The sequence below is a fragment of the Armigeres subalbatus genome, chromosome 3 (genome assembly GCF_024139115.2).
Source record: "Armigeres subalbatus isolate Guangzhou_Male chromosome 3, GZ_Asu_2, whole genome shotgun sequence".
Taxonomy (NCBI): Eukaryota; Metazoa; Arthropoda; class Insecta; order Diptera; family Culicidae; genus Armigeres; species Armigeres subalbatus.
The window spans coordinates 14,903,665-14,927,177 of record NC_085141.1 but is presented as its reverse complement, the minus strand read 5'-3'; the positions used below and the strand labels follow the sequence as shown (position 1 = coordinate 14,927,177).

The 23,513-nt window shown below is 41.6% G+C and overlaps 1 protein-coding gene across 1 annotated transcript in view; it reads left to right on the top strand.

Moving 5' to 3' along the window:
• LOC134220678 (nuclear pore complex protein Nup88) overlaps positions 1-23,513 on the top strand; it is a 234,877-nt gene that overhangs the window by 72,831 nt on the left and 138,533 nt on the right. The window contains exon 2 of the mRNA XM_062699784.1: positions 7,582-7,751. Within this exon, the coding sequence (XP_062555768.1) occupies positions 7,582-7,751 (170 nt within the window). The remainder of the gene's footprint in view (positions 1-7,581; positions 7,752-23,513) is intronic.

Sequence of the window (23,513 nt, the reverse complement as noted above, 5' to 3'; positions counted from 1 at the left end):
TCCACAGATTGAGATCGCAGCAAGCCATGCGCGCGGACGGTTGCTTTTAAATTTGCTGTCACGGTTTTTGTTCGTTTCCGCAAGAAATAGATTCGGCTGATGTGTATTTTTTGCATTTGTACTAGAAGAAAAAAGTTTAAGTTATCTGAAGTTTGAGATTTACGAGTTTGGTGACTTTTCTCAAGTGTATTCTTATTTGAGTGCGCGAAATCGTTTGTGTAGTTTGAATACGGGGATGAATTTGGTGAAAACATGTACGAATTTGTGAAAATACCAGGAAAATATGGATCAATAAAGAATTGATCGGAATAGCGCTGGAAGAGTAGTGGTTTGTTCGTGGACACTAGTTGTAATCTGCTCTTCCTCAGTTCATTTATACGGAATTGGATCAATTTGGTGAGATTGTTTCAATATGTTTTAATATGATTCAAAAACTAAATGCGTGCTGGATTTAAAAATCCGGAAGTTTGTTTATGGAACCATTATCCAACTGATAATGTTAGCATAAACAAGCGGGGCTTATTGCAAGTGAAAGTGACCTCGGACTGGACGTGAGTCACCAAGGCAGTCTGAAATGGGTCACTGGAGCTGTGGTAGAGCTAACACCTTTTAATTCCCGAGCTAAAGCTGACTTTATTAAAGACAGCTTTCGTCCATAATACCACTGACGGACAGTGGGGGTTAGATTGAAGATACACACACACCGTGGGTCATTCCACAGATTCTACAGAAATTTAGCTTAGCTGCTACTGACGCCATCCATGTGAACACATTTTTACAGCGTCTCGTTCCGATGCGCGCTTCTGATTCTGCTGCTGTGGCTTCCGCTTCGGTTGCTTGTCGCTCTTGATGATATTTTTCTGAGCCTTGCTGCCGCTGCCGACAGCAACCGTCGTCGCTACCTTTCCACCACCGGCTTTCGGTGCCATGACGATTGTTTGTTTGTTGTTTGGTGCTCCGTTCCGGTCGTTCTGCCGATTCTGTCGCGAAAACCGGACCATGCTTTGCCAGTATTCGATTCCAATAGAGATCGAGGCCCTGCCCCTTCGGCCACTGCTATCATTGGCGTTGGCTCACTAGCTCCGCCTTTCGTTCTTTTGATGCCAGTGCTTCCCAGCAAAACCAAGGTCGAAGCATTTTTTTTTTCGAAGTACAAATCACAATCGCATGCCATCGGCAGCCGCCTTCATCGAAAGGAGATGCTACGGCAATTTATTTGCATGGATGATTTCTATCGCGTTTCAGCAGTAAATCATTGCTAGACCAACATTTGAAAAGGGCGTAACAGCCGATATTTATTCCTTCTGATTCTTCGTCCACATATACAGCTATATATGGAGATGAAGAATCAGATGGAATAAATTTTAGCTGTTACGCCCTTTTAAAATGTTGGTCTAGATTGAGTGCCTGATGTTATCGTCAGTGGCAATGAAGTGCAATTTTCTCTAGATTCTAATTGTATTGCTGCTTGTGATGGAAAAAAAAACTCTTGGTGAAAACAACCATCATTTTACACGAGCGAAGGTTAAGCTGAGACATATATAATCGCTTGGCAACGGAAGAAGTTCTCCAATTGTAGCAGCGCAAGCGCTCTTCGGAGGGCAACGGTGTAAAAATGTATTCGCATCGATGACTTCACTCAATAAATTGACTGGCGTTGGCATCAGTAGCAGTTGAGAGAAGGTCCTAAACTTTGCGCTTTCCAATGGAGTAGTGCCTTCCTCATGTCGGATCTTTAAGCATTTGATGAAGTGAAAAGGTTTGATAGTTTGATTTGATTTTTTTTTTCAAGTCCCTGATTTTGTTGCTGTTATTGATGGGGAATGCGCATTATTGAAAATAAATCGCTTCTTTTCAGAATCACAATCTTCTTCAAGATAAGGTTGAGCCAAAACGAGTTTTCTTCACGGTGCAAATAATTAAAAAAGAATAAAAGGCTTTATTATTCCATACTTTAGTTACAGTTTCAAGAAGAATTTTCGTCAAAGTGCAAACCACAACCGCCTGATCACTGATGTTTTTCGGTAGCAGTAACGTTCTAACAGCGTTAATAAACATTTTCAATATTTCAAAATTGAACATTTTGCTCTTTACTAAATTGTCTCGAGTACAACATTCCATTTTTTTTCGACTACTTTAAAGTGGCAAAATGTGGTGGAGCTGGAATCATCCCGATCTGAGACCTTTTGTTTCGGGATCAGACTCACTATGATCTTCCTCCTATGTTCCTGACAGGTCTGCTTACTCATTCTTCTTCTTCTATAGTTCTACATTCCAACTGGAAATTGGCCTACTTTTTAACATGGTATTCTATTCGCATTTCCGCAGTTATTAATTGAAAGTATTTCTATTTCAAGAATCGAACTTGCAATCTTCGGATTGGTAATTGCCTTTGCTTGCAAGGCTAACTGGAGATCCCTTACTCATTATTTTGTTAATTATGTTAAACAATGTTATTGGAGAACGTGCTCCAACATGGAATATTATCCCTCATGAGGCCCAGAAAATGCCCCACTGCCAGGGAATCAATTTTTCTAAAATGCCCATGCGAAACAAGCGATAAAAAAACCAACGACAAAGCTTTGTTTTTGTCGGAGATAATGACAAAGATTCGAAAATTTTTGTCAGCAACAAAAAAGAAGACAATCTTGTTGCTAACTTTTCATCCCGTTATTTTGCATTATTTCTAGAGCAAATTTCGGTTTTATGCTATCATAGTTTCTACTTTTATGGAAATATTCGAGAATCGAACAATGATTACAAAATTAGCATCGTATTCTCGCAAATATCAGAGCATGCAAGGCAAATGATTCTTGTCATATTGTGTTCGGGTTCTGATAAAGGTTTGTCGCTAGGTGCGTTTGTCAGTAACAAACTCTGTTGACGACAAAGGGTATATTGTTATGGAACGTACACACGGTCAAGCAGTTTGACCAACATTGACTCCACCTCTCGTTTATTCAAACATCCATCAAGTTTTACCAACAGTGGCACGAACAATCAATTTATTCGACCAACAATATCACACACGAACGACCGAAGCGACAACTTGAGCACCAACCATCAAAAAAATATGGGGGTTTGTGCAACTTCACTACAAATGCTCAAACATGTTCGGCGAACCTTGACTCCACCCCCGACAACTCAAACCAAAATCAAACCGTTTTAATTTTTTCCAACCGAGCCGCCAACTGTCAAATGGTTGTTCGAACAACTTCACACACGTTCAAACAAAGCAGCAACCTAAGCGTTTTCTTGGGGGCGGAGTCAATGTTCGTCCAACTGCTTGACTGGTGTGTACGTTGCATTAGGCGTTGCTCGAATATTGATTCCCTGCCCACTGCTCTTGGAGAGAGTAAAGGTAAGATCTGCGAACGAAAAAGGCTGGTTATTGAGTTCGTTTTGACGATCCGGTAGGACCCGGAAGTGCTTCAAGGTTAGGTTTCCTGAAGCAACCAACCTTCTGATATTTTTCCGGAGGGACTAACATTGCAAATATTCTCCAAGGGCATCGGCTACTTCGGGTAGATATCCGTTGATATCAAGATAAATGGGGGAGGATCTTCTCTTTCCACTGAGTTCATTTCCCCCACGGCTTTGGGACAGAAGGTCGAAAGACAAAAGGTCGAAAGGTCGAAATTGATAATTCTGTACAGATGAAAGAAACAAAATATACTTAAACAAAGTTTGGAAGCAATGAGTGTCAAATTCATTTTCCACTCCTCATACTGTATAAGATTAGACCTGTGCGCCGCCACGCCACGATTTTCGAACTGTCACTTTCAAATTTAATTTGATTTCAAATCAGGAAATGAGACGCAGCTTAAGAAGTTTAGTGTTTTTTAGGTATTAATGGAATTGCTCCCAGATTTCTTTGATCTTTTGGTCTGAAATTATTTTACAATTTCATTTAAAACTTCAATTCATTTAATTTGGAAATCCAATAAAAAAAAATTAATTTGTTTGTATGAAAATAAGTACGAGATGAACCAGCCTTGGGCAGGAATTATTTCAAGAATTTATCCAAGAAATTCTACAGCTATTCAACCATGATTTCCTTTTCAGGAAGTCCATCGAGAAATTTTATCGAAAATTCTCCCATGAATTTCTCCTAAAGTTTATAAAATTTATAGGAATTTGGACCAGAAATTCCTTCGCAAATTTCTTCAGGAACTTTTTTGAAGGGATTTTTGAGGAATTCCGGTAGAATTCCTGCAGAAATCTACGAAGGAACTATCTGAGGGGCTTCCGGACGAACTCCCTGAAGAACTTATGAAGGAATTCGTGGAGAAACTTCAGAGAAATTTTTTAAAGAGGCTTGCTGATGAAAATTTTTGTAGGAATTCTGGAAATAATTCTTAGAGAAACTTCCTGAGAATTTTCTGAAGGAACTTCAAGAGTTCTCGAGAAACTTTCGGACAAAATCCTGTAGGAACTTCCGGAAGAAAACCTGGAGGAAATCTCAGACGACATCCTGGAGGAACTAAATCCTGGATGAACTTCTGGACAAAATCCTGAAGGAACTTCCAGACGACAACCTGGAGGAACTTTCAGACGAAGTCCTGGAGGAACCTCTGGACGAAATCCTGGAAGAAGCTCTGGACGAAATTCTGGATGAACTTTGGATCGAAATCCTTGATGAACTTCCGGACGAGATCCTGGAAAAACTTACGGACAAAATCCTGGAGAAACTTCCGGACGAAATCGTGGAGATAAAAAATTTCAATCGGCGCAGTAGAAATGGCCTTTTAATCCAAAGCTGTACATTACACAATTATTCGATGATTCAATCGTGCCAACAATAATATTAATTAACACTCAAACATGCGTGCTGTTGTATTTTGTACAATACTAACGAAAACACATCTCTCATGATACGCAACATGAACGAGCGTTCCAGGACCGTGCTCGTCCCGAACGGTTTATAATCGTGGTTGTGCATATGCATATTGCATATTAGTGTAGGATTTTGTGTAGAAATAAGTGGTTGTGGTCAAGTTTGGGCTATCGTTCTCGTTCGGATATCTAAATTACTCAAAAAGGTATCTAATACTACATTTTCCTTGTGCTCAGATACATTAATTCCATTATAAAGACATTCTAAGTTGTTGAGAACATGACCCAATCTCTCTCCTATTTGGCCAATTGTGACCACCGATGATGGTACCTAAATCATAGTTTTGCCTTGTATTGTTCACAAGACTATGACTTTTCAAGTTTAGCCAATTTTGAAATTTCGGCCTTTTGTTGTAGATAACGAACAACAATAAAAGAAAGGCAAAAACTGTTCTGAATCATAACAAGCAATGATAACAAATTTATCAAACTTGTATACGAGTGCGAAAAAACAGAATCGGTGTGTAGAACAAGTTGAAATGCATCATCAGAACCAGTGCTCCCCGCGTTTGAAGCTTTATATCAGTGCTTTATCATGACAGCTTGCAAAAAAAAGTCTCTAACGACGTGCTACATATCGTATATGTATATAGAGATAATAGTTGAGAGATTTCATTGAATTCAATCCCTGCCTAGGCTATTTGTAAAATCCCACGACACTTGAGGAGGTGAGGGCCTTTCTTCTGGCTTTCACAGCTCTTCGAGTTTCTTCAGACCGCCATCTGAGAGCTCATCGCCCGGAACGATAGCTGATTTGCGGGATGGTAACCTGGGCTATATCCAGGATGACATTGGGTGAACTCGGGAAAGGAGGCTGGATTATGAGTTTTTTTCATTGAGCTACGTAAGAGATGCTGGTAGATATCGCAGTTAGCATTGTTATAGCGCCATCGATAACTTCGGTTGCTCCCAAAAAGTTCCGTGCTCGCCTCCCATTTCAAGCTTGGGATAAGCGACCTGCTGGCTAAGGTAACAGCAATGGAAGTAGCATCGTGTGCGTTGAAGAAGTAGCAAGGTATCCGTTCTCAAGCCCTCCGACATCACGAGGATCACACCTTGAACCGCTCGAAACGGGATGGTGGCCGTTTATACTCGTATCCTCCAGAGTACGGGGAATTACTGATCAGCTTGCTCACCTCGTTTTTGAGGTAGACGTTGTAACCGTTCGGCGGATTTCTCGAGGGTACAGCAAAACTTGGTGGCTTAAGCGCCACTCCCGCGAACGAGAGACCACCAGTTCAATTCGTGTATTTGCCCGACTTGTGCTGACTCTTTCCCTCAGGGGACTCTCGAACGGTCGCTGACACGAATGCTAAATTCTTCTATGGACGCAAAATTCTTCTACTTGCTACTCATTTTCCCAACTAAACGCCTTAAGCTCGTTCAACCCACGAAAGAAGAAATCGGACAGTATCGACCCTTTTCTTGATAATTAAATTGAAATCGAAACGGAGAAACGGTAAACGAAATAGGGGTGGAGTTTCCAGCACCGTGGAACGTAGCAAAACTAAAACTCTAAACCGAAATTCTCAAAAACGGTACAATTTGTATTTATTTCGCTCATTCGGGTTGGATCGTAATTTAATTCGATACGGAATGGAAAATAAGCTAACTTATCCTGGCGATATAAGAAAGAAAAGCTTACGTACCTGCGCAGGTTTTGTCCGATACGACGTCTCGATGATTAGCTGGTCCGGTGATCGATCTCCACCGGAAAGATGGCGGCGTTTGTCCTCCGGTGGAGTTTTCCTGCTTCCTGGCTTCGCGTACCTTTCCGCTATGACGCCATAACCGTACTGCGCACAATAGTCCAAATTTAATTAGTGTACATCGAATTACAGCGTTACAATGCACCAGTTATTAAAAGTGCACATATCAAATGAAGTCAGAATGTTATATAAGTTTTACAACAAGTATTTAAAAGAAGCCTTTCAGAGTGCAACCATTTATCGACGTTTAATCGTAGAAAAAATAAATTTGTGAAACTGACGTATGGCGAACCATAAATAAAAAATTCTATCGGGCGTAATAGGGAATTCAATATATTTGTTATAGCTCAAGGTAACTATATTCTTTATAATGTACGGTCACAGCACAGTTTATAAAATGTATAATCCATAAATAAAATGTTTCAATACTTTTATTCAAAACCCCGCTGAATCCAATTAATCCCGCTGAGGGTGTTTCCTATTTCCTTAAGTCTATAAATTTCAGTTCATTTTACAAGCTCTCTAAAGTTGGAAAATTGCCATCGCATCTAATTATCTATTCATAATCACTCACACTACCGTCGACCGTATTGATACACTTCGTTTCAGCTCTGTTGATTCATCTTCAGCTGCCGTTAGGAACAGAATGTTTATTATCAGTGAATATCAATTATTCATATTTATTGCTCGCCCGAAAAAAAGTTACGTAAAAATACCTAAATATAAAGCTATTGAATGTCGTCCCACTTGAGGGAGAAATTCTTTACCGGCTTCGAAAGTAAATCTCATTAATGAGTTACGGAAGAAAGAGGCGACTCCCTCGTACCCATCAGCAGCAGCAATATTTCATGTTTTTATTATAGACACTTGTTCCCGTCTCGCCCCTGCCAATTGGACAATTTCTTCTCTAAAGTCCAAATATTCCGTTTGAATCATTGTTTAATTACCGAGTATTATTTCTGCCTCCGCCTTACAGACGCTAATTCCATCGGCACCGCAAAACTTTACCGTGGAGAAGATTTTGCCATCGGCGGAGGGCACCTTCCTGGCGCTGAGTGGCCCTCGTGGACTCTCGATCCTGGAGCTGCCCCGCCGCTGGGGCCCCAACGGACAGTACCAGAACGGGAAGGAGTGCATCATTTGTCGGTAAGTCCCATAGGATGATAATTTTCTCGTAATCGCTGCACCAACACCATCTCAGCCAGGCAAACCAACATCAGTACATTTACCGGAAGGGATTAAAGTTGGTGGTGGTCCAACTCGGGGTGGTGGCCCAAGTTGACTCGCGAAGAATGCGGTCGAGCTAAAGGAGGCTTAAGAAAATTGGTAAAATTTCCATAGAAAAGCAATAATGCTAATACGGGAAGCGGCGGCAGATTCTTACTTTGCTCGAAATGTCTCGCATTAGATAACCGGTCGGTGTAGGAAAAAAGTCTAGCTGCCATTGCCTCGAAATGAACTGGTGGAAGCTAATTTAGCCGTTGGCAATTGACTCGAGAATCAAAGTTGTCACGAGTACCTACTGGGTATAGCTAGTCGAAATCAAACGAGTGAGCCGGTGGAAACAACCAAACTAAAACAAAAGAGTGAGCTCGTTCATGTACGTTCGCCAGAAAAATTGAAACTCAAACTCCAGCAGCAGCACAAAAACGTTCATCTAAATTTCATTTGATTTAATTTTAATTAGATTTTGTGTTTAACTAGCAAAATCTACACTTGTGCTGCTGCCGCTTTCGTGCAGTTGGGGCCACACTGTTCGACATATGGATCGGAGTTCGGTCGATGGAGAAACTGGTGGGGCGGGGGCAGAAAATCTTCCGAAGCATACATCCCGGATGCTTGGAAGCTTATGAGCTTCCGATTTCGAGATGGTACTGCCGGTACCTACTGGTGGTGGTTTGCTACACAAAAAAAAACTCATTTTGTCGAACGAAGCTTCGGAACGGAACTTCTTCGCCAGAAAGTGCTCCCAACTTCCGTTAGGGATATTGGTGTAGGAACAACTTCATTATAGTCACTTGTGTGAAAATGTCAAACATCGCAAGTCAATGGAATAATTGTGTGTCTCACAACGGGAAATTATTTTTGACATGTTTTACAACTGTATATGGTTTTTATTTAGGTGTAACAAATATACTTTGCCCTTCAACATTACTGGGTTAATCAATGATTTAATCATCATTAATTGAATAATGTGTTATTTAATAATTATTCATTAATCATAATCATACAGAAATAAGATTTAATCATTAATCACTAATTGTCAATCATAGAATTTTACATTTAATCATTAATCACTAATTTTGTATATCAGCAATCTTAGAGTTATACAAAAGAGTTACGACTGGAAGATTTGATGCTATATTGTATGGCAAAAGGATTAGTTTTGTATTGCCCGACGGTTCGGTTTTATATTGAATCACTAATCATATTCCATAATTATAAGCCTCATTTCTTCTGTCTCTTCAACCGATCAACTGCTGGTCGACTGCTGCCATGCCGAGGAGCTAGGCTGGAACGTATAAGGTCCTGGTTGCTAAGCTAAGCAGCAATCCTTCAAGCAGCAATCCTTTTGGAGCTTATTTGCTGATTTTCCAGAGAATGCTTCCCTAAACCAAATCACTGTTCGTTTAGAAAAGCTAGGCGAATTGTCTAGAACGAGAGGCTAGACTTGGCATTCAAGCATTCTGCGAGTACCTGATCGTTTTTGTTGGACCAGGTCAAACTGAAGCAAGAATTAGTGGACTTGAATCAGACCAATGCGACAGGTCTTGGAAACCTTGATCATGTCAGGTTACCGCCGATCAAGCTCGAAACTTTTAGTGAGAACGTGGAAGAGTGGAGTTTCCGCGATCTTTTTTTGTCCTTGATACATGGCAAGGCGGATCTGCCTGAAGTATAATATTTCTTCTACCTCAAGGGGAACCGAAGAACTTGATCGATTCTCTTCCGATCATTAATGCCAATTTCGGAGAACAACTTCGTAACAGAAATACTCAATCAACGGATGAAAGTCACACCCAGCAAAGTGGACGTCCAGATTCATGGAATTGGCCATGCAGTTAGCAAGGTTAGGGAGCAGCAGGAGACTACCATTCGATCGAGACTGACGGAGTTCTCTCAGCTCAACGCATGAGTTTCCTTATTCTACCAAAGGTGACCGTCAACCTGCCAACTTCATCGATCAACGTCGAGAAATGGAACGTACTAGATAAAATCGAATTGGCCGAACCATCGTTCAATGGGTCCATGGGTGTGGACATGGTTCTGTGAGTTGAATCATTTTTCAATTTCTTTAGGTTCGGGCGGCAAACTTCGTTGAGTCAGTGTGTGTTTTCTCTTGTTTCGGACAGCACAACGATCTCGCGATCGACCGAAATATTGTCTTGGTGAAGTAGTTTCGGAGATCAATGAAGCAACTCGTCTGAGCTCCCGATCAAGATTGCTCAAAGCTGCAAGGTGAATGACACCATGTGAATCAGAATTTACCTTACGTTTAGTCTCCTATCACAATCTGATTGTACTTCGCACCAACTGAACTTACACAATTTTTAGGTAATGCAATCTATAATATAAATCCAGTTAGTTCAAGTATTTATTTAGTTCATAGTAGGAATATTTACTTCAATATAATATTAGTTTTAGCAATTTCACTCGATTGAATAATGAACGACTTCTGTTGACAGTTCTATCTGACAGTCTATTTGACGTTCCTCCTACCTGCCATCCTTTCTTGTACAATGAACATATTAAGTAGTGGCAGAGTTGTCATCATCCTCCCCCCGTGGCAGCTGAAGTCCTTGCCGGTGCCACTACATGGAAATACCTCAAGAACCGCTAGCTTATTCACCAGTCTTCTTATAACACCACTATATGTCTCTATATCAGCTTTGCGTGCTACTCCATCCTTTCCAGGATACGTTTGAATTACTCGACCCCGTATCCAATCGTTTCGCTTTGCTTCATCTGCCAGAACGACTATCATTCCTTCCTTCAATGGTGGCACATCTAGGAACGAGAAATTCTCAGAGCAATAATCGGCAGATACTCTATGATCCATCGTCGCCAAAATATATCCACCATGTGTTGAATTCTGTTCCATCCGTTTGCTAATGCATCCTTCACGTCCACTGGTGCTTTAACCGTTTGACGAATTCCACTTGAACTGAGCATAAGGAAATAATTCGGGGCTAGAGATTCTTGCTGTTCATAATCCAATGGTATGAACGTAAGCGGTCTTGAGTTTATCATATGTTCAGCTTCAGCTAACAGGGTCATGAATCCTTCGTCGTCCAGTTTTCTTTTAAATGGTAATTACCGCAGAGCTGTTTTCACAGACCGCACCATCCTTTTCCAACAGCCACCCATGTGAGGTGCTGCTGGGGGATTAAACAGCCACTTGGTATTTGTGTCCGTGAATGTACTACTCATTGTAGTGTTTATCGTTCGCAACTCATGTTCAAGCTCTCTGCTAGCCCCAACGAAGTTTGTTCCATTATCGCTATATATTTCCTGCGGGGATCCTCTTCTAGCGATCAATCTTCGGATAGCCTCTTTACACGATTCTGTTGTCAAACTGAAGACCAATTCCACATGAATCGCCCGGACTGTCAGGCATGTAAATAAAGCAACCCTGCGTTTAACCGAACTGCGGCCTATCTTTACGTAGTAAGGTCCAAAATGATCGATTTCAACGAACGCAAATGGCCGAAGGTATGGAGTTATACGAGCTCTTGGTAGTTGTCCCATCTTCGGTGCACTTGGATTTGACTTGTAGATAAGACACCATTGGCATCGACGAGCGGCCGATCGTACCTTAATTCATAGCTTTGGAATGAAAAACTTCTGACGCACTTCATTCAAAATGGTTTTGTTGTTCGCGTGTCGAAATTTTCGGTGGAACCAATCCAAAAGCAGTCTAGTCACTTTATGTTGTCTTGGTAAAATTATGGGAAATCTGGTACCGTAGGTAACGCAATCAGCCGCTGCAATCCGGTTATCCACGCGTAGAATTCCATGTTCATCCAACAATGGAGGGAGCTTAGCAACCAAACTGGATGTGTCTAACACGTTTCGTTGATCTGCTTCTTTGTTCCACTTCAGGGTGGCTATTTCGTCCGAGTAGTGCTCTTCTTGGGCAATATGCAACAAACTTCGTTCGGCTTTCTGTAAATCATCTCGTGTTAGTCGATTAGCAGAGCTGTGATTTTTTGGTTTTCCAGCCCGTATGATCACGACACGGCAAAAATGATGTACATATGCAACACTGCGCAACAGTCGTTCATATTTCGAAAAGCGAAGTATATCAACTACCGGTACTGTTGAGAAATGACTAGAGATGAAAGTTGATTTAAGTTCTTCTTGTGTTCCAACCGCCAACACACGAAAATAGGCACCAGCAGAGTATGCTTGTGTTCGCTGCCATCCACAAATACATGAAGCTCTAATGTATCATACGCGCTAGGTTCGTATCCAGGGAAATAACGCCGTGGGATTTTCACGTTATGCAACTCCTTCAACGAAAATATCTTCGTGCACTTGTTGATCCCAATCTATAATTGCTCTCCATGCATCTTGCTTCAAAACCTTCCCTTGAATCACTAATGAACCCAGCAGTGCTAGCGGGTCGTAAATTCTCATAAAAAACTCAAAGGTGCAGCCCAATCGGGTTGTACGCAAAGGTGACGTAGGACTACGTAGCTATACGAAATGGAGGGTATTTTTCATCATAACTTGTATCAATTTATTAGCATTGTGCAAACTGCTCGGAGGTCAACCGAATCAAAAAACTGAAAGTAGCTCCCAGTTGGATGAACCAGCCGAGGAAAAGAAACGACTCATCGGCCGCATCGCCACTGAAGCCACTCGTCTATCTTTCAGTGGATATCATCAGAATCCTAGAAGACATTATGCTCACAAATGTCCGAAATAATGGAAAAATAAGCAGAATCGGAGGTGGCGCGAAACCAAACACAAATATATTAATTTGCAACGTTCGACTTCCGCCGGCGATGGAAGCGTACATGCATCGTTTTCTGTAGCGCTGGGGGAAAGTGAGCGGGACTTGAAGAATGAATTACAAACAGACCTTTTCAGGACTTAAACTATTTATCCAAGAAGAGGTCTTGACCGTTGGGAAAATTGTTTACCCGGCAAACAGACTGTTCGGCTGTTTAAACGACAATGCCGATTTTGGAAAGATTTATTGTTTTTGATAATGCGCCATTTAAAAACTAAGGCAACTAAACGTCATTTTTCACTAAGGTGGGGTCTTCATCGATTTGGTCGTCGTCGACGGAAAGTGAAATTTTCTGGCAAGATTCTTTGGTTTTGTTTCGTTAGTCATTAGAAAAGATATCGATTTTTTTCCGGGTTACCATCGTTTGGTGACGACAGAAAGTTGCGCTTTTTTAGCACAACCACAACCGCGCGTCGGAGGGAGATGATGCAATGAGTTTGTTCAAATGGATGGCATCAGTAGCAGTCAAATGGAATTTCCTCACAAGATTTTGATTATGTTTTGTTGTAGTTGAGGATTGAAAAGCTCCATTATTGGAAACATATCGGTTCTTTACAGTACCATTATTTTACACAAGGGTAGTTTAATCCGGGATGCAAGAATGTTCATCAAAGTCCAAAATTAATAGTTTGGCGTTGACAGAAAGTTACCCTTCGATAGCAGAATCATAAGCGCGCGTCGGTGAGTGACAACGCAACAAATTTGTTCGAATGAATGGAATCGCTCACAGCAACCGAACTATCACGCCAAACGCCGATTCCACCGAAACAGTCCATTTTGCAATCATCCCTTTCTGTTCAGAAGATGCTGGTCCTGAGAAGGACCAATTTTGTGTCCCCAATGCACCTTTCCAATAACTAACTGCAACCCAATGCTCGTCGAAACTTTAGGGTTAGAATTCCACTTCGTGCTGTTATTGTTCGACGACCACTCGATGAGTTTTCACTAAGACGCCACTTATCGCCAGACAAAAATCGCCACTGCATAGCAAGGGATCGAAACAGACGTCATTTTTGTAATCAACCCTTTCTTCACATAAAATGCTGATCAACGCAGACTTCCACCATCAATTCGATGATTTTCCTTTGAAAATGCTACCAGAGCGCCTTCGTGCTGCTGTGTTCGCTCCGCTGCATCGGCATAGCGCGTCGGAGGGAGATGATGCAGTAAATTTGAATGGATGCGATCACTAACAGCAACCAAGCTACCACGCCAAACCCGATGCCACCGAAACAGTCCATTTTCGCAATTAACTCTTTCTTTTCATAAAATGTTGGTCCTGAGAAGAACCAATTTTCTTTTCCCAATGTTCCTTTCCAACTGACACCACAATTTGTAATAAATATTCAGCATCGGCACTGGCGGTGCGGAATCGCCACAGTGCTATTTTTATGGTCAACCTTTTCTTCATATGAAATTCTGGTTCGTTGAGGTTGAATAATCTGCAGCAACACATCGAGTACCACCACCAATGCGATGGATTTTCTTTGAAAATGTTATTAGCGCCTCCGTGATGCTGCTCTGCTACGATCGCTTTGATGCGTCTGCTATGCGTAAAATCTTGTTCAAACTGAGGATTAGATCCAAACCCGCAAGTGATTGATTTTTGATGTCTGTGCTAGTGATGCATGTACGTGATTGGTTAGTTAACCTATTTCTAAACTTTTCATCAATTATCGATAATAAATAGTTAAAAATCAGTATTTTCAAATAACTACAAAGAAGCGTTGACTCATCCTTGATCGAATGGTCCAAAAAAATTGAAAATCCATCGAGAAACGGCTTAGATATTAAAGTTTAAAGTCTATCATATTTTCGTAACGGTCCCAGATTTTCGCAATCGTAAAGTGTACCCCAATATAGAAAACACAGACGTAGTCCTACGTCAAAAAACTGAGCATCGTAGTTGCTCGATCCCCTTTCGCCATCGTCTCGAGGTCTCCTTGTAGTTTGAGTGTGAAACAGAAAACATCTTCACTTGGCAGCCATGAAATCCCAAGTAATCGCTCAAAGCTGCTTTGATTATTTATCGATAGGCTCTCATATAGCTTCCCGAACCTTAGACCTATTACAAACCCAATTTCTAATGTGGAACCCGGCTTTACTTTGAACTTTTGCGATTTCCAATGCCAGTTTAACAGCTTCTTCCTCCGTATCCACGCTATCCAGGTAGTCATCCACGTAATGTCGATCTTTGATGGCAGCTGCAGCCCGTGAATATTCAGTTTCATGTTCCATTGCATTCAAATTTTTCACGTACTGTGGCTGTGCAGGCGAACAAGTTGCCTCGAAAATAGCCACATTCGAGGCCATAGTTACCATGGGCTCGGATTGCGTATTATGAAACTCAAATAGTAACGCACTCCTATCCTGTTCCCTGATCTCTACTTGTAAAAACATTTCCTGAATATCTCCAGGAAAGGCAATCTCTCGTTCGCGGAATTTGAAGGTGACCGTTAATTGTGGAGTTAACAGATCTGGTCCCTTAAGTAGCATGGCATTCAACGACACACCATTAACTTTGGCAGCCCCATCCCATATCACGCGCACTTTTCCAGGTTTGTTTGGGATCTGAACTACACTCAGCGGTAAGTACCAAGTACGGTGTGAGTCAAACCCAGCCTTCTCCTCATCCGTTACCACGTGAATGAATCCTTTAGATAGATAGTCAGCCATTTGTAGACGTATGTCGCGGGTCCTTCTCAAGGCGACGTTCTAGGTATTATAAACACCGATACTTTCTACAGAGAAAAATTCTTGCACGTAGTTATGGAGGTCGATATCAGTTCCATCTGCACAAATATGCATCTGACGGTGTTTTAACTGGTTTGCTTCTCCATGCAGTCGACCCCACACTGCCCATTAGGGTGGTTCTAAAAATCGATTTTGCTCCACAGTGCTCATCTGATTCTTTATCATGTTCTGAGTGTCCTTTGAAAATTTGAGCTCATTTGGATTGAAACTGATTTAGCACAAGCCGTTTCAAGTTTGCATGCAAATTAGTATGGAGAAATTTATTTTTTAATTATAATGTTAATAACGCTTCCCCATCAAGCGCAGGTTAAAAAAAAAACTACATAGCTAAAAGGAATACTCAAAAGCTTTCACTCAGTGAAAACCGCATCTTAATTGATCGTTCCAATAATTAGTAATCGAATTTAATCTATACCATGGTTTTCTGGAGCTACAATTGCATAACTCCTCAACAGGCAACATTGCTGCTCGTGGCGTGAAAGATAGCACACACAAATTCAGGCTACTATGTTGCACTGCACATTTCAGTGATGCCCTCAAAGAAGTTTAACGATCATGACTAAAGATTCGCAACTTGTCTTAAAATCGATTACTAATTATTGGGGTGATTAATCAACATGCGGTTTTCGTTGGGTGCAAGCTGTTGAGTATTCCTTTAAGCTATGTTGGTTTTCTTTTAACCTGCGCTTGATGGGGAAGCGTCATTAACAGTATAATGAAAAAATAAATTTCCCCATACTAATTTGCATGCAAACTTGAAACGGCTTAGTTTCAATCCAAATGAGCTCAAATTTTCAGAGGACACTCAGAACATGATAAAGAATCAGATGAGCACTGTGGAGCAAAATCAATTTTTTGAACCACCCTACTGCCCATCCTATACGAGTTTTCGGGGCTATAGGTTCTTAGATCTGCGTCGTAAGGATTCTGTTGTTGATACCATTTTGTGCACTGCATACACAAATATTGCGGCTTACCATCCACACCGATTTCATTAGCAATTGCTCGCTCTAGAAGAGTTGCTGACGAGCCGTCATCCAAAAAAGCATAGGTGTCGACGGAGCCTGTCTTCCCGTACAACGTGACCGGCAGAACCTTGAACAATGTGGTAGTAAAGGACTGTTGGTGGATATTGATGTTGACGTTCGTAGTAGACGAACTCTCCGGTTCAGCTTCAAAGTGGAGCAGTCGATGATGACGCTTTTGGCATCCGTTGACCCCACAAATTTCTCCTTCACAAGGCCAACGAGTGTGTGAAATAAGACATCTCCGACAAAGTTTCTTCTCTTTAACCGCCCTCCAGCGTTCATTCAAAGGTAGCCGTTTAAACCCGGTGCACTTCTCCGCTACGTGGTCACTGGAATCGCATATGGGACAGTCCTTACTTTCTTCTCTCCCGTGTTGCTTCGTGTTCGAGGCACGTTCTCGTTGCTCGCTCCAATGATAATTTGCGGTAGATCCAGGGTTCCTCTTATCAAACGTAGTAAGAGTGTTAACAAAAGCCCGTTCCTTTGATTTTGGTTTATCTTCCTTCGAGGTCTTTGCAGCTAGATAAGCGTGGGTTACCCCACTTGTGGCGGCCGTTACCATTTGCATATAGTCGCCGAATGTACTCAAATCAACAATTTGCTGTTGCTCTTGATACAACGCCCAACTGAATTTTATGTTCGCCGGCAATTTTTCGACGAGTTCTATATCCCTCAAAAACAAACCATCATCATCATCAGCTTGCTTTCATCTCATCGAAAGGAAAAGTCCGAACCCTGATGCTAACACTTGAAGACCGCTTCAGTAAGTAAATTTGTTAGGAAAGTTGATTTAAAGCTCTCTAGTGCTAAACTGTAGTTAATGGATAGAACTTGATAATCGAAAATATTCCGGACGATTAGGAATCAATATGATCCTATCACGTTTAGCTTAATCATTTTATGGATGTAACTCTTTTCTATTGATTTCATCGACTATTCTTGCATAGCATAGCATTAATCAAAATATGAGATCGAAATATTCATTCTCCGGTAGCAATATATCTGAAAAATATTCCTGTTGATGAATAATAAACGCTTCTTCTAATATTTCTTTCAAAAATATTAACGGTACCCACAAGGAATATAAATTTACCTAAATTTATCACTCTCTAGGATCCAATTAGCCAAAATAGGCACCAATTAATTTTAGATTGGCTATCTTCAAGGAGGACAGCCGCATCCTTCCAAGAGTGGAAAATTTCATCAACGCAAGCAACAATTTCGTCAATCCTAATCGCCAATCGTAAAACCGAGCGAAACGATCAATCCTTTCAAACCACCATGGCTTCCTACGGAGTTCCGGAATGACGCAGCGTACCTGCCATGCTGGTTGTCACATTTTAATGCACTTTCCTCCTGGGCCGGAGTACATTGGCATCATTTGTCGTAAAAAATATCGCCCCAACCGCATAAAAGTCCACCTCATCTCGTTTAGTAAAGCCACTGCCTGCCGGTAGACGCCAGCAACCGACAACGGAGACACAACGGCAATGGGTTCCTATACATAAATCATAAATTACGAAATACATCCGCACTCGATGGAAGAACCGCACTCTTTTTTGGCCTCCTCGATGTCGTGCTAATCCTTTCCCCGCCGTCCCGAAGTGCATCGAACAAATCTCAACTAGCCGGGGCCGGACTGGGAGCAAAATGCAGATAATCTTCTCCGGACCCGAATGTGGAAGTCATAAAAAAAGAACGCTTCCCGCAAACTCGACCGAACCGCTGCAGGTTCTTGCCCGAGAAAGGGTCAACACCGAACTCGATAGGCCGACAAAGTGTAGCAGCAGAGATTAACAAAAATACGCATATTTATAACCATGTCGTGCGATCCCGCCCATTGGTTTTAGGCACGGAAAGGGTTGTAAAAAAATCGGACTTGCGATCTTTGGTTCCTCCTGGTCTGCGGAGTAGCGTCCCGCTGGAGCTCTCCAGTGTATGCTCCCGGGTTGATTATGGTTTAGGTTATGCAGAGGCACGATTCCGTGGCGACGTGGCATCGAAAAAAAAGTGAATGTTAGTGTAAAAGATTGCTTTCCCGATGACCTGAACCTGGGGGGTGTTGGAGAGCAAAACGATGTGTAAGAAGGGAAGATTTATGTACTGTGAGGATGTATTTTTCTTCGATGTTTCTATATTTTTTAAACTGTGGTAAAATTGTGAAATTTCAGTAGTTTTTTAGCGAATTCGTACTCGCAATAATTGAGGACTTGGTGATAAAACTGTCCTACGGTTCTATCCAGAATGTTTTCTTGCACATGTTTTGTTTGCCGAAACTTCACTCTTACTTTTCAATGCAATGCTCACATAAAAGTCACTCTCATTTTCTTCAAAATCTTGATCCATATTTCCACAATTTTCCACACCCCTCTATCGGGCTTAAACGAAGCAAAGGTGGTAACATTGCTGCACGTTTCGCCGAATCCCGCGAAGAACATTTTTTCGCCAACTCTCACGCGCGCCATCATTTTGTAGTAAAATTTTATGTGTGTAAATTGCATGCCATTTGTCCTGTCTTTTAGCCGTGTTTCTTGGAGATAAGTTTTTTTCAGGTTCCCTCCTTCACCATCAACCCTTCCTTCTTCGGTGGCCTCCTTCTCATACCGTTTACATCAAAAAGAATTGTGTTGATTTTTTATGATTTTCAATTTGGCGCGCTTTGTTTGCTTCTCTGTCCTTGCGCATCAACTAGATTCTAATTAATTAGCCCAGGAGGATAAATGAAGGAAAAAAAACTCGCCCGCGTTGCTGCCTGCTGCACTGACTGACTTGACTGGGAAAAGCCTTCGAACAGCGGCGATGATAGGGGAATGTCCCACATCCTGTCGTTGGCGGTGTCTTTTTTTGATTTTCACACCGCCCCGTGACGAAGAACATGGAGGCCGATAGAGAGTAAAAAATTATTACCCAAGGCGCTGTGAAATTTTCAAAGGGTTGGCGGAAAATTTACTTTTTTAATTTTGACCTCTCCCCCGCTAATTGATGGCTGCCATTAAAGATTGTAATGGTAGTTTTTTTTTCGGCGAATTTACAGCAGTCAAATAGCGATGAAATTAAAATTAGGTGATAGCAGTGTGTGCTTTTATTTTCTCGCTGGCACGTTTTCTAGCTGTAATGGCTTCGAATATTGAATATAAAATACTGAGGGCCATCTAACTTGGAAACTCTTCTAGTATTTCGGCCCCTCCTAAATCTCAGATCGGTCCACGGGCACTAGAGAAGTTCCGGGTTTTCCGAGGGTGTGTTAACACTAGGATTCATTCGTTCAGAAAATCGTTGTAACTAAATGTTCAAATGGCTATATATCAGTCGTTTTTCAACCGATCTTCTCAAGTTTTTCACAAATCTCTTAGCCTTCAAAAGCAAACGCATAGCCATGAGTGAGGTATTTATTAATACGGTCGAATTGCTTCCCACAATCGATTCACCTCGGCCGTCGTGACTAGAGATTGCTGAGCTCGTGAAGTGTCTGGGTTGTCATGTGTCGAATGTGGAAGCAGTATTCAAACTGACGGAGAATAGAAGCATTTGTGTCAAATTTATTTCCGCGACAGTTATGTTAGCTTCGAAGAAATGTGGAACCAAGGAAGTTTGAATACGGGCCGTAATTCTCGTTACGTTCTAGTATTCGATCTGCTACCGGAGATAACAGATATCGTACTGACAATAGTTCTCAATCAAATCGGAAAAGTTCAACGTACAATTCGTGATAAGGTTCCTCCTAACCAGGGTTTGGATTAGACCTGTGTGCCGCCGCTACCATGAAAAATGAGTCGGCGCGCCGCCGTATGAAAAATGACCACGCCGCCGAATATTTTTTACCACGCCGATGGCATTTTTAGCTTCTGTCGGAAATACATATTTTCAGCTAAGTTCATATGACAATTATCTTCTTTACAAATATGCAGCATTTGATTTCATTTCCAATAAAATTGAAAGTCAATGAAGGACCTAATTGAAAATAGGTTTTTTCAGCTGAAAAACTAGCTTATTCGGCCTGAATTGTTTATTGGGGAACCACTAGATACCCTGTGTACAACGTATGCTCGGTCAAACAAAACAATATTTGTTCAAACGAAATGCACCGGACATTCAATTATTCAGAAAAATAAGGGAATTGTACTTCAGGAATTCAAGGAATTGCTCCTAGAACTGCTTCGGCAGTAGGTACCAAAATATTTCAGTCTGAAAATATTTCAGAACTTCATTTAAAAATTATTTGGAAATTCGACAATCATTTTTGGCAATTCTTTATGAACTAATACGTTTTATTCTTTATCTTCCTCAGAAACTCTGTTAGGAAAGTTTCTCTGTAAGCCCATCGGGAAATCCACACGAAATTCATTCACAAACTTGTATAAAAATTTCTTCTGAGTTTCGAATCAGAAATTCCTTTGCGAATTCCTTCAAGAAATGCTGCATGCATTCATCATCAAAATCTTTTAAGAACTCCTTTGGATATTGCCACAAAAATTCCATCGTAAATTCTTCATGAAAGAGGAATTCCCGGAGCAATTCCTTGGAGAATCCTCTAGAGAAATTTCCAGGAAAGAAAATAGAGATTTTCCTGGAAGACTTCTTATAGGAATTTCCGCGGATATTCTTGTAGATATTGTTGAGAGAATTTCTTGAGAAGTCTGAAGAAAAAGCGGGAGAATTTTCGGAGTATCTTCAAGTTTTCAAAGGGATTTCCCGGTAGGTTTTCTGGGCGAATTCTTGGAGAAATTCTGAAGAAGTTTCCGTGGGAATTTCCTTAGAGACATTTGAAGGAATTTGTGAAGGAGTTCTTGGGAACAACAATCAGAAGAATTCCTAAGCAAATTTCCAGAGAATTCATTTCCAGAATAATTTATTTGTAAACGACCATCCGGGAGAACCCCTGGAGGAATATTGGGGTAGGAATTTCTGGAAGATTTCCCAGAGGAATGCGCGTAAGATTTTCTAATCTGCGCTAATTTCACAATCTAATTTCCATAAGAAGTTCTTCAAGAATTCCTTGACAATTTTCTGAATTTCAGAAGGAATTCAGAAGGAACATCTGCAGAGACTTCGTGGTAATTTATGTAGAGTTTACGAAGTAATTTATAAAATGTTCTTGGATTAGTCTTTTGACGAGCTTCAGAGAGAATTTAAGGAGAAATACTATGAGTTATTATTTATGAAGTTACAGAGCTTCTCGGGGTTTTCTTGAGGAACTTCCGGACGAATTGATGGAGGAACTTTCGGAGAAATTCCTGAAAGAAATTCGGAACGAATGCCAGGAGTTGTTGGAGGAACTTCTAAAGGAATTCCTGGAGAAACTTTCGGAGGAACTCCTGGAGGAACTTCCGGACGAACTCCTGGAGGAACTTTCATAGAAACTCCTTTAGGAACTTCCAGTGGAGCTGCTAGGGGAACTTCCTGAGGAACTCCTGGATGAACTTCCTAAGCAACTCTTAAATCGAACTTACGAAGGAGTTCCTGGAGGAACTTCCGAAGGAACTCCTGGGAGAACTTCCTGAGGAACAGCTGGAGGAAATTCCGGAAGAATCCCTCGAGGAGCTCCTTAATGAACTTCCGGAGGAACTTCCTGGAGGAATTTCCGGAGCAACTTGGAATTCCTAGTGGAATTTACGGAGGAATTTGGCAAGCTACAGGACATCGTCAAAACATTTGCCCTTCCAGGAAAAATCGTAAACCACAACACGGATTCCATAAATAATTCATCATTCCACGTCGAAATTGTAAAAGAAGCGAAAGTAACGGAAGACGGAATCATTAAACTGGAGGAAGTAACTATTGTAGACCATCAAGAAGAAGAAGCAGAAAGTCAGATGAAGGAAGTAAATGAGATGCCAGAAAACCAGATACCGGATTTTGACGACTTTCAGGTTTGAAAACTGTCCGCAGTTAGTCAACGACTTCAAGGTTGTAGGAAAAAACACGGAAGCTAGAGGCGAGCCAGCGTCGGGCACAATTTGCTTTATCTGGATCCACCTAGACCACAAAGTGATTTTTAAGATGATTTCTCCTGAATGTTAAATTATCCACTTTGTATTATTTAAATTGTATTTGGCTCCGCAAAGTTTTCAGAAAACACCTGAGCCTTACTGAATAAACCTATAATAAAAAAATCTCTCAGCCATCTCTTTTAGTTTCTGGGAATTACAAAATATTGTGTCTAGGGGTGTTCAATTTTTTGCTAGAGCTAGATTCAGAAAAATGCAACATTGATGATATCCTTTATGTATGTCATTACCGAAAATGATATCCATCCATTTAGTGATGATGACAATATTGACACGTGCAGCAGGGACTATGTCCAAGGGCTTGACGATCCCTCCCCAGGCCATCTGCGAGTTGTGGGGCTTGCCTAGGATGTGGTGGGGTTTGACAGTGGGCCCTGTTAAATTCCTATAAAAAGCTGCATGTATCCGCAAGTAGGCCCCACCAAAGTGACCGTGTGCCGCTCAAAGCGCACAAGCCCAAGTCCTGGTGTTAGGTGGGACGCTAAACAGCCCTGACACGATGGCCCTTCGACGAGACAGGAGGTTTGCGCAGGCCCAATAAGCCGCCTGGAAAACCAATAATTACGAACAATATAAGAGATAATGCGACTCGATACAACCGGCAAATACCCAGGCGACGAATAAAGGATCACGATTGGAAGCTTGGAACATGGAATTGCAAGTCGCTAGGTTTCGCAGGTTGCGACAGGATGATCTACGATGAATTGCATCCCCGCAACTTCGATGTCGTGGCGCTGCAGGAGATTTGCTGGACAGGACAGAAAGTTTGGAAAAGCGGGCATTGAGCGGCTACCTTCTACCAAAGCTGTGGCACCACCAACGAGCTGGGAACCGGCTTCATAGTGCTGGGTAAGATGCGCCAACGCGTGATTGGGTGGCAGCCAATCAACGCAAGGATGAGCAAGCTGAGGATTAAAGGCCGTTTCTTCAACTATAGCATCATCAACGTGCACTGCCCACACGAAGGGAGACCCGACGACGAGAAAGAAGCGTTCTATGCACAGCTGGAGCAGACATACGATGGATGCCCACTGCGGGACGTCAAAATCGTCATCGGTGACATGAACGCTCAGGTAGGAAGGGAGGAAATGTATAGACC